Here is a 12,183-nt window from a genome sequence, read left to right on the forward strand (position 1 = left end):
TGGCACAAAAAGATAGAAATAGATCAACACTGAATAATACACAGTACACAACTGTAAGGGGAGGGGTGTAGGACACTTGTGAAAGTGTGAAACAAGGAACTCAAACAGTGATAAAACAACCAATTCATTAAACAGACGGGCTCAGGTACCTGCAGTCATGTTGGAATCTTTTGACCCTCGCTTACCGTTTGTTGGGGACAGCACATCCAGACGGAAAAATTACCAATAAATGAAAAACGCTTGAATTTATCTTTCACATTGTAGCTTTGAATGAGAGGAAAGGCAAACAGGTGCACCACCTGCATGTGGTTAGTCAGTGCCCCAGTTTCAAACCTTACACTTCTTCTTCTGGACAAAAATCATGGTGTGTCACATTAAAAGAGACATTTACATTTGAAAAAAGCTAAGCATGCCATTTCTGATGCAAATTTTTATCTGATGACCAAGTGAAGAATGTCGCCAGTCCTGTATTTTCAACTAAAACTTAAATCAACATTAGCATAGAGCCAATGCATTTGCACTATTGTCAAAAACCTAGCAGCAAATAGTAAATGAGGGACAATTTGATATGCAACGAACATACTGTAGCACTTAGGCCAATGGTGCATTCACTTGCTACTCGCATACAGTAGTTGCATATAAATGTTTATTAGCTTTAAGAATTGTTATCTGTTTCTACGACGGAGTATTAGGGCCACACTTAGAAAAAGAAAACTGAGATATTTCGAGAATAAAGTCGTAATAATATGAGAATAAAGTCATAGTTACGAGAATAAAGTCGTAATATTACGAGAATAAAGTCATAATTACGAGATTAAAGTTGTAGTTTCATAAGTGACTTGAGAAGGAGACAACGGCAGCGTCCTGCAATAAAATGAGGAATGTGGAGCATCTTGTGAAGCAGTACTTTAGTTTAGGTTTCTCAAATAACAAAATACTTAATCTTTTGGCATATCAGCATCAGATTATCATAAGTATTAGAACTTTGAAAAGGTTGTGCAAGAAACTATGTCTATTATTTCGAAGAAAGAACCAAACGGACTTGGAGGAGATTGTCTCCTTTCTGCAGGAGGAAATGGCTGTTTCTGGCCGACTACAAGGCTATCGTTGGTTACATCTACGAGCTGTTCAAAGGGATTTGTTGTTTCACAAAAAACGATGAGACTTGTATTCAAGGCTTTGGATCCAGAAGGAGTCGAACGATAGCCTTGAAGTGGAATCGGAATGAGCTCCCCATTGAAATCAGGACAGCAGATCTTCCGGCGCAGACTGAAAACTCATCTCTTTTGACTCCACTTCGAGCGATAGAATTACTAACAAAACACTTATACACTAATAAAGGACTGGCTGATCTAAAGCCAGTTGAGTAGCACTTGAAATGTTTTAGCTCTATGAAACCTGATGTACTTATATGATTCTGTTTTCTTCAAGGTTGTATCTTGTTGGTCGAATGCACTTATTGTAAATCACTTTGGATAAAAGCGTCAGCTAAATGCAATGTAATATAATGTAGTCGGCCAGAACCAGCCGTTTCCTCCTGCAGGAGACAATCTCCTCCAAGTCCGCTCCTCAAGTCACTTATGAAACTACGACTTTAATCTCGTAATTATTACTTTATTCTCGTAATATTACGACTTTATTCTCGTAACTATGACTTTATTCTCGTATTATTACGACTTTATTCTCGAAATCTCTCTGTTTTTTTTTTAAGTTTGGCCCTAATACTCCTTCCTATGTTTCCGAGTTGTTCAAGCTGCAAAAAATCCTAAACTCACAATGTCAAAGTAACACAATTAATGTATCTCCCTTGTTTTGGATCTGCTCCAAAGTTGAATGTGTTTGTCCTTGGCAGATGTTACACCCTTTCACATGTTAGTCATGCTCTGATTTACGTGGCAGTCAACTCTCTCTCTCTATTTCTCTTTTTTCACAAACGCACGCACGCATACACACACACACACACACACACACACACACACACACACACACACACACACACACACACACACACATACACACACACACACACAGCTGGTGGCCGGCAGCTATGTTTTGTGGCGTGATATTAGATAGATCCTCTGTGTTCACAGCCAGCCGTTTCATGTTGGATGAGTCATATAGCCTGTGTCGCAGGGTGCAGTGATACAGTGATGTAAACTACTGTAGCATGAGCCTAAAGATAGATACAGTCTATTAGAATAATAAAGCCCCCACTGTGTACATAGATTTGTTGTGAGTGCTTTCAGCCCTTCACTCTTAATTTTCCATTGTGAGATTCATGTTGTTGTTGAAACCTACTATTCTGTCCGTTTCCAAAGGTTTCATTCAATTAGATTTTCCCAAACGGAAAGAAATATAACAATTTACCATCTTTCCATACTCGATATGCAATTAAAATATCTGCCAAGTTAAAGGGTGATTTTGTGATGATCATTGTTTCTATTGATGATGCTAAAAAAAAGTACCTTTTGTTGAAACACCGCTTCAACAAAGTATGGCGGGGCAGGAACAATTCAAAATTGCACAATAGACATTTCCAGAGATTCCAGGCTATTGAAACCAGATATTGTCAGGGTTAACACTTGTTAACAACTGTGCAATGATACAAATAATACCGCAAATTTGAAGCAGGAAGTTATTACGTAAACTGTAGGACAGTTTGGGTAATAATAACGTTATTTTCTATTGTCTGCACAAAATATATGATTGTCTGACTACTTGTTTTTCTTGCCCCAGCGGACTTTTCTTTACTGCAATCCTAAAATCTAGAATCAATTTTCAAAATCTCTGAGCTTCATCAGCACATCTGGTGATAAAGAAAAATAACTTATTTGTGGCCTTTTCTCTTGCTCTACTGTATCTCTGTTCGACAATACTTTGGATCTGTTGCATCTATTTTTATTTTTAAAAGGATCAATAATGAGTCGAACAATGCTATAGCAGATCAATCTTTAATCAGTGGAGCTCGTTAAAGTCTGTATTTTTATGTTGTGGCTGGAAGAACAAAATAGAATTTGCCACAGCACCCAGAGTAGGTTAAGGAATGAATTTCCCTTTTTAGTTTCCAAAGAAAAGGCAGTGAACTACAGTTGTCATGAGCTAAGTATTGTAAGGTATACCCATCTTTTCAGTTGCTTTGCTGGAAATAAAACAATTATAATAATGATGCATAGATGCCAGAAACCAAAGTCAGACTGGACCAAAACACTGCAAGGAATCTTTGAATCAACCTCATTAACATTCATGAAACAATTTGGTGTTACTGAGAGGCTTTGCGAAGCAGCTGCAGCAAGTGATGAGTTTGCATTAAATCAGTGAGGAATTGCAAGCAAAAAACTGACTTGATCCCAGCTTGATGAAGCACAACAAAAAAATAATGTTGGACGAATAACGAGATCAGAGATGCAGGAGGAAAACCAAACTCCAAAATGTAGACGGACTCTGAACATACTTGAGCTTTTACAGTTGGCAACACATACATGTAGGCCGCTCTTTTGAGAATACTCCATGCTCATAATTACAGTCTCATTCTGATTAAGGCTCCGGGCTGAGCTAATTTGCAATCACGGTTTAAAGTAACATAACAAAATATATCTTGTTTGATGGTAGTCATCGTTCTAGAGGGACACACTCTATGTAGCCGGCTTGATTGCTAGAGAAAACACACTGGCAGCAAATTGGCATAGTTTCAGAGGAGATCGAGCAGTTCTTGCACTGCAAACCTCAGCACAGGGGGTAATGAGGGAACATTAGGGCACAGCATAGGCTGGTCCAGTGTCACTGTTATGCAAGTGATGTCTTGGTGGCAACAAAGAGCCCCTGTCTCTTTCTGTCCCCCATCCCTCCGCCCCGCCGGCTGTCTGTCCTTAACCCCGTCAACCTCCCCGAACTCCTTATGTCTCTGTCTCCCTCTGTGCACGTTTCCCTGTCTCACTTCCCCCTTGCTTACAATTATAATCCCTCTTTTTTTCTTATTCTGTGCTCACGCTATGAATCAGCTGTTGGCAACATTGGTTCTGCAACCCAGTTGACCTTGTGCTTCCTCTAAGGAAGAAAGATGTCCCTGCATGGTGTTTACATTATCCTGGAAAACACATGAAGAACACTGAACCAAGGACATACACTTTTCAACCTTTGAGTTAATTAATAAACGACACGCATACAATAACTTTTCTATAAAAACACTTCACTATTTGGTCTATACGGTCGCTTATGGCCCAGTCAAACTGCTCTGGTTGGTTACTGGCCATCACCTGCATGAACATGTTGCTCCATACATCACTATAATGGAAAGTTACAGGACAAATCTTAGGAATACAGAAAATACATACAATTGGAACGCCACACATTTTTCCCATGAAGTTGGGTAACTGATCATAAGGAGAACGACTGAGCCTTTGGAAACAGTTGTATAATGTGCTCTGTGACTCAGGAACAGCTTTATGTCATTAAGGTTATCCTGGATTAGGCTTGAAGTGAACAGATTTGTAACAGATTTGTGTGCAAACTGACGATATGATGATTTTAAGACTGGGACATGCAAAAAGGGTCTTAAGTAAAGGTGCCACAGATATGCATTAAGGTTCAAATCAGCATCTTGATCCATGCTAAGGACTAAAAGTCCAGAAATCTCAGCCTCTGCTGCAAATCCCAGTTTGACTGTTTCTTTTAAATCTCTCTCCTGCTAAATGTTGGTGATTCAATCATTTGAGTCCCCACTTTTAAGAATTAGAAATAGGTGTGTCAGAGTGACAACTGATAAACTCCCACAAAAAGAGTACAATGGCATTGCTGTGCAATTTTCCTACTTTTGTATAATTATATTTGATAATGTAAGAACATGACTGAACATGACCAAAGCCATCCCAAACCAAAGTGTTTGTGCCTTAAACCAAAAAATCCTTCAACATCACTGTAATTTGCACTTTCTCAAGTGAAAAACCTAAAATCACCAAAACCTTTGTGCATCCATCTTCCTTTTTCTCATTATACAACAGCTCCTATCCATCCAAAGATCGTGCTGTTAACAAGTTGTACTTGTAAACGTCATATACTGTACTTTATTTATACAGTGAAACATGTTGTTGCATAGTGACACATCTCGAGACATTTCTTGAAAGCAAGTTTTATTTTGTTAAAATAAATGTGATTCTGACAATGGCATTCTCTCTCTCATAGTGAAATCTGACAACAAGGACAAGCAGGAGAAGACAGACTTAATGTCAAGCAAAACAGCCAAGTTGGACACCTTTGACAAGAAAGAAGAGCAGCAGAAGAAGGACGCTGGTCCAGAAAAGAACCAAAAGTCTGAGAAGATCCTCAAGGAGGAGGATAAGATCGAGAACATGAACGCGGAGAAAAACAAGGAAAAGGCAGAGAAGGGGGACAAGCCGGAGAAGACCAACAAGGATGAGAAGAAGGAAGATGAGAAAAAGCTGGCTGAGAAGAAAGATGATAAGGGAGCGAAAGGGACAGCCAAGTCTCCAACAGGCCCCGGCAGCAAGACCCTGCCAAGCCCTGAAAGCAAGAACAAGGTGGGTGACACACGCACAAACACACACACACACACACACACACACACACACACACACACACACACACACACACACACACACACACACACACACACACACACACATACATACATACATACATACATACATACATACATACACACACACACACACACACACACACACACATCTGTTATCCACACACATTTCCTGCATCCAATTTCACACACTTAAAGGGGGAGAGTGTCCAGTGGTTCCAGAAACAGCCTGTCACCCAAAGGTCACAGCTTTGACCTCTGCCACATCCGGTGTGTCTAACAACAGCATGTTAAAGTGTCCTTGAGCAAGACACACTATTTCCTGCCTGTCCACACACACACACACACACACACACACACACACACACACACACACACACACACACACACACCAATGCTCGGGCTGATGGCAGAAATTACCCAGGCATCTTCCACTTCAATCAGAGCACTGTTAGCACCTGAGGCCACTGTCATAGCTGAGTAGATGTGTTGCACCATCCATCTTTTTATGGCTGCAACTATTCATTATTTTCCCCATGGAACCATCTGCAGATCATTTTACAGAAACAAATTATTACAAAATAACAAAAGATTGTTTCTTTATGCCGAATGTGATATCAAAAATGCCTGTTTTGTTTAACCCACTAACAAAAGCAGCAAATAACCAGCTGGAATGTTGAATCATAAGATTATTACTTTTTATTTTTAATCTGGTTAGTTTTATATTGATTTAGTTAGTCATGAATTGATAGTCGCTGCAGCTCTACTTGGCCAGAGAATAAACTACTTAAGACACATGATAGACAGATATGAGACTGGAGAAGAGTGGCACAAATATGTATCCAAATGACCAAATGCTTCCATTAGCAACTAATATAAGCTAAAAGTTGCTAACTGACAGGAAGGAAGCTTTGGAGAGCCTTATCAATATCCTTACATGGATTAGCATGATGTAGAATCTTTAGAACACAATTCTAGAGGGAGTAAACAGCCCAGTGCAGAGAAATAGACAAAACTCAGAGAGCTGTTGTGACTCACTCGAGCTAGCATGTTCCCAGCTGGCTAGCATGTAGGAAATTACCATGCCAGCTACAGTAGTTCAACCAGCTAGCCCTATGAGTTGTCATTACTCACCAAGCTTCAAAACAGCACCTGTTTAGTGAAGGTACATTTAGTGTAGAACTATCTGTGCCTTTAGTATGTGTAAGAAGTGCTAAATGTACATCATTATATTATGTGGTTGCATAATGAGTGTCTGCAGAGTATCCTATATCTAAAGCCTCAGTTTGGTATCATATGCTGCTCTTTAACTGCTTCTCATTTCATCAGATTTGAGGCTTATAATTTTATAATTTACCACTCATTAACCCTCAAAATAGGCTATAAATTGCTTATTTTAGATGTTTTGTATGGTTGCTGGCTGACCGCCATACCATGCTGTCATTGCAATCGGAGATTATATCTCTGCATTTTTTCCTCTACCTCTGTCCTCCTGTTTCTTTCTTTTCCACCCTCCTATGTTTTTTTACTGTATTGTGGCTTCTTGTAATTCCATTATCATCAGCCTGACGTGGGTTCAACTAAACCAAACTCAGCCAAATCCCGCCCATCCACCCTCACCACCAATGGCGAAGCCGCCGGGGCCAAACGCCCCTCCCCAACCACAGCCTCAGCCAATAAAAAAAGCCCTGTACCCAAGGCAACCACACCTACCGCTGCGAAGCGGCCGCCAACTGGCTCCGCCAAGGCTGCAAAGGTGAGTATAATCCACATGGGTAGATTTTTTCTTTGAATGAAGATTAGCCTTATTCAGCTCTCTGTACTTATGTTCTTTTGGACATTGGAAACATAAATAATATTCAAAGTCAGATTTAGCTCAGTCTAAATGCCCTTAACTGAGCTCACTTGAATGGACTTAAATAGTTCCCAGCATGCATTATTCTGGTTTGAAGTCAAACAGAGGCAATACTAAAGGATATGAGCTAAGGTTACCTGTTTTTATTTACATCTTGTTAACTAACATTTGGTCACCAACAATTATTTTGGTATTATACTTTCAACTATGTAGTTTTTCTTTTTAAATAAGTAACATTCAAGCTGGAGAGTTTACAGCAGCCTTGGAGAGGTACAGGAAGTCAAAGAAAAGATGACTTCCTTTTAGATTATCCCAGATTGAATCAAATGTTATCAGACTAATCTGTTCAGCGTTTACTCATTAATAATTGTTCTCTCAATGATGTTATTCTGTTTGACATGGTAGCCTATTAAACTGTTATCTTTGCTCCTCATACCCTCCATATTTCTCAATGATTTAATTTGTTAATTAAGATGGACTACAATTCTAGACAGCTATCATATAAGTTTACCGCAGTACATCTATTAGCTTGATCGCTGTTCCTCTAAATCAAAAACAATCGTGGCCTGTCATGTCACATGATACTTAAAGAATTAAAACATTTAATATTATTACTGTAGACCTGAACAGATTGTGAGCAGCTGTGAGGAATTTCAGTAATATAAGCTGAATGTATTAAGACTCTCTGATAAGTCACTATCAACATATGTAAAAAATCCTCATATTGCAAAATCAACAAAATTAGAATGACCCTCAGTTCAATAAAAAGTGATGTTGATAGAACATGTCCACCAAACAGCTTATATAAAGAAAGCAAATAATGTCCTGTTTTGCATTAGGTGGAGGCAAATGCAGCACCTGGCTGCAGTGATCTAACTGGCTGCATTGTGCGGCTAATGCCCATGATTAACTCAAGTGTAATCACCATGGCTGTTTGAAAGCCTTGAGTTTGCTATTTTGACCACACCATCTTGGTTTTTTGCTGCCACCATCTTGATATTTTGGCTATTGCCTTCTTGGCATTTTTGAATCAGCAGTGATCATGATGATGCTACTAAGTACCTGTATAAGCAAACACTGAACAATGTAACAATTACATTTCATGATTTGAATAAACACTGTGAAAGGGTTAAAGTTCTAAAACGAACAAATCACGAACAACACCCAAACCAGACAACACTGTTATAGCGACCTGTCAATCACAGCTCGCCCTGCCAAAATCATAGAGGTTGAGTCAATAAACAGATTTTCACAATGCTTACTGAGGTAGCATATCAAGTTAGAGAAAGGGTTATTTTCTCATAGACTTTTATGCAATCTGACTTCACTTGGCAAAGACAAGTTTTAGGTACTACTTCATGTGCTTCACTAGTGTAAAACCCGTACTTACAAACTCCCAAAAACGCTCACAACTCATCTTTCTCGTGTTATGTGATTTGTATTGTAATTTCCAGACTCCAGAAAATGAAAAACGGACACCTGTGCCAAAGGCCACGCCCACAACCCGTCCGGCTGCCAGTAAGAACGGCTCCCCGGCTGGTAAGTGCACACACACTCACACAGCAGTAACATGATTTATTGTACATCTCCAGTGTTTGCCTGCCCTCTGTATCTGATTGTGTGGTACAACAGAGTTATCACAGGCAGTTTCTCCGCTCTGCTTTGGTTAGTTCATAGTGTTGAAAGTGCAAACATGACCTCTACAACAGGACCTGATCTTTCTACAATAGCTAGAAAATGACTCACAATGTAAACTGGCTGCACTCCAGGCAACAGGCAAACTGAATTGCCACCATATGTTAAACTGTATCACATTTGAGAGCTGTCTTTTAAAGACACCCTGCTGCTATTTTTAACCGTGCATCACAAACAGCATCTCACCTCTCTGAGAAAGCTATGACTCAGTGAGAGCTATGTGAGTCCAACAGGCTTTCTGCCTTTTGTGCGCTTCAGCTCAGCACACTCAGAGAATATCATTTATTCAGCCCATTCACAGTGATGAGTGTTACTGTATGTACTGCGAGGTTCATATTTCATTTGAGTTGCATGAGTGAGCTCCATTAATTTGGTTGCTGTTGCCCTGATGACAGCAGTTTAGTGTCATTTCTTTATGCCTCTTCCACATTGGCAGCATTACAAATACAGCACAACTTTGTCAACATGATGGACATACTGTCGCACCTTTAGAAACTGTGAAATGACTCAGTTTTGCTCACTTTGCAAGCAACACAATCTTCAAGTCAGCTTTACATCCTATAGAGTTGATCAATCAAGAACATTTGGCAACTTATTTATGAGCAGCCAACCACAGAAATGTGTTGGAAATGAAATCTTGACTATGGCAATCGCACGCGTCTTCCCCTATTGATGGGATTTCGGCAATAGAAAAATTCACGACAACTTCCAGCTTGTCATACCTCTCAAGTATTCTATAGCGTATTTTTGAAAAATCTAATAATAGTGTTTGGTGACTTGTTGCAAGCAGTAGCAATATTTATCCTTTTAAAATTGTTATGGCTAATGTGTTAAATATGTGGCTCTTTCGCTGTTTAGTCTGTTCCTTCACCAGTTAGTCTGTCGCTGTGTCTATCTACAGATAAGTGCTTGGCAGGCCAGGTACACTCAGTGTGGTTTTTTTAAGCAGCTTAGAGCTTCAATCTTTATGTGAGCGCTGAGAATAAACCGTAAATGTGGGTTAAACCAAATTAAGGACTAAAAGACCTAAAAAGCTAAAAAAAAACATCATTCTTTGGTAAAATAAAAATAGTGATCATTGGAGGTTTAATGTGTTAAAGTTAAATTGGTAGCACATTTTACAAAAGCTATGCCAGAGATGCTTGTGCTGTGGATTTTATTGAAAAAAAACTGATGTATATTTGTCAGAAAAGATTGACCCATAGACTACTTTGTGTACAGTTTATACATATGGCACAAAAGTTTGTTCCCACTGTATTTCAGACCTAATGGTCAACCCGGCTATTTGTCCAGACACCACCAGTGTAGCTACGTCACTTCTTTGCATCCTGATTTATAAGCAAACAAGCTACAGGGGGTTTTGAGTTATTGAGGCTAACAGTGTTGTGTTTCCTGCTCACAGCGAACAAGACTGACAAGACTGACAAGACTGACAACAAGACCGAAGAGGCCAAGAAACCCAAGCCTACAGGTAACAAGCTAAGAGAAAAAACTCAAAGAAAAGTTAATTTAATGCAATATAGTTTTAATGGAATTTGAAATGTCACTAGAATAAAATAAAGGTTGTTGAAATAAATGTGTCAACGTTACACTGTAAAGCTAATTGATTGGCTGCAATGTTAAGAATGTTAGGAAGAGAAAAATGCAGTGGTACCCTACCTTGTGCAACACACTACAGTTTATACCAGATCTTCTGACAGAAGACAATTTGGGACATCTGATCATTGAACTGCAGACAGCCAGATTCTGAATTGCTCAAGCGATTAATTAGCCGTTGTGACCCCCCTCAATCTGCACATCAAATGAGAAACGGTCTGGCAGAAATTTGGCTTGATTCTTAAATTACCCAGATGCAACCAATTTGGGGTTTAATGGCGCCTAATCTCTAAACGTCCGCCCAGCTTCACTGAACAATGTGTCATTTTACTGCCCTATTATAGGAAATTACCATATCATTGGTCTTACACGTGTGATTTCACATACTGTATAAGATTATATATATATATATATATATATATATATATATATATATATATATATATATATAAGATTATTTGATCAATATCAGTGCCTCAGTTACAAAGACCACACGCTACTCTTTTTCGTCTTTCCTGGACTTAGTTAATTTCCTTATTTATGGGTGGTGACAATCATGGTTAATCATATAAACTCTGTCAAGCGATATGTACACATTTCATTGATGTTAATACTGACTTCACATAGCTGGTCTTTTGACTCTTCAGCCTTGATTTAAATAAACAATACTTTTATCTCTGTTTTTTCCAAAAGCCCGTCCTCGCCCCGCCTCCATCACTACTCCCGCTGCTTCCACCAACGGTGAAGCCAGTCATCGCCGTCGTGTCCTCACCAAACCCCCGGTGCCCAAGCAGAGCCCAATGGAGAAGAAGCCGCCGGTGCCCCGTGCTCCTCGAACCCCCCGCCCCCTCAACGCTCCGACACCTGACCTGAAGAACATCCGCTCCAAGATCGGATCCATCGACAACATCAAGTACCAGCCCGGAGGAGGAAAGGTAGGACAGTACAAGAAATGTCAATGAATAATTCAGGACAGTGATATACCTGTCAAGATTCTTAAAATACTTTGCAAGTAGTTTCTTATATAATAAACGCTTGGCAGTGATTGGTTTGTAAAATTATCTGCCAAAAAAATCCTAAACACAACTTAATGACAGCATGATTCTCGACTCTACAGCGTAAACACGTATAAATGAATGATCAAATGAAGGGGAAGAGCTGTGTCACAAACACATCTGAGCAGGATTACCTGCTGAAACTTGAATGAATGATTAGAATGATTTGTTTTTATTGTTTTCCGTTCCTTATTCAAATCAAATCATAACAGAGAAAACAAGGTGAAGAGGTTATTGTATTGCTGTGTTGTGCAGCAGAGAACAGCCTCCACGCAAAGCATGTCAGTGTCAGTTACTGTAAATCATTTTTCTTGTATCATGTGTTCTTTCATCTATTTTTGAAACAGTAAACGCAAACATAAAGAGAATACATATTAGAATGTGCACTGGATGTAACTGTATTTACATTTTAAATCCTCCACATTTTCACC

General features: G+C 39.3%; 1 protein-coding gene across 2 annotated transcripts in view; it reads left to right on the top strand.

Annotated features, from left to right (window-relative positions):
* The window catches only part of LOC307018923 (uncharacterized protein), a gene marked incomplete at its 5' end in the record, with an annotated part of 55,004 nt that overhangs the window by 25,733 nt on the left and 17,088 nt on the right, over window positions 1-12,183 (top strand). For both annotated transcript variants that reach the window (XM_079649425.1, XM_079649426.1), the window contains 5 exons: window positions 5,179-5,534; window positions 7,116-7,307; window positions 8,861-8,945; window positions 10,504-10,572; window positions 11,391-11,632. In XM_079649425.1, coding sequence (XP_079505551.1) covers window positions 5,179-5,534; window positions 7,116-7,307; window positions 8,861-8,945; window positions 10,504-10,572; window positions 11,391-11,632 — 944 coding nt within the window. The remainder of the gene's footprint in view (window positions 1-5,178; window positions 5,535-7,115; window positions 7,308-8,860; window positions 8,946-10,503; window positions 10,573-11,390; window positions 11,633-12,183) is intronic.

The sequence above is a fragment of the Notothenia rossii genome (assembly GCF_949606895.1).
Source record: "Notothenia rossii genome assembly, chromosome: 9".
Classification (NCBI taxonomy): Eukaryota; Metazoa; Chordata; class Actinopteri; order Perciformes; family Nototheniidae; genus Notothenia; species Notothenia rossii.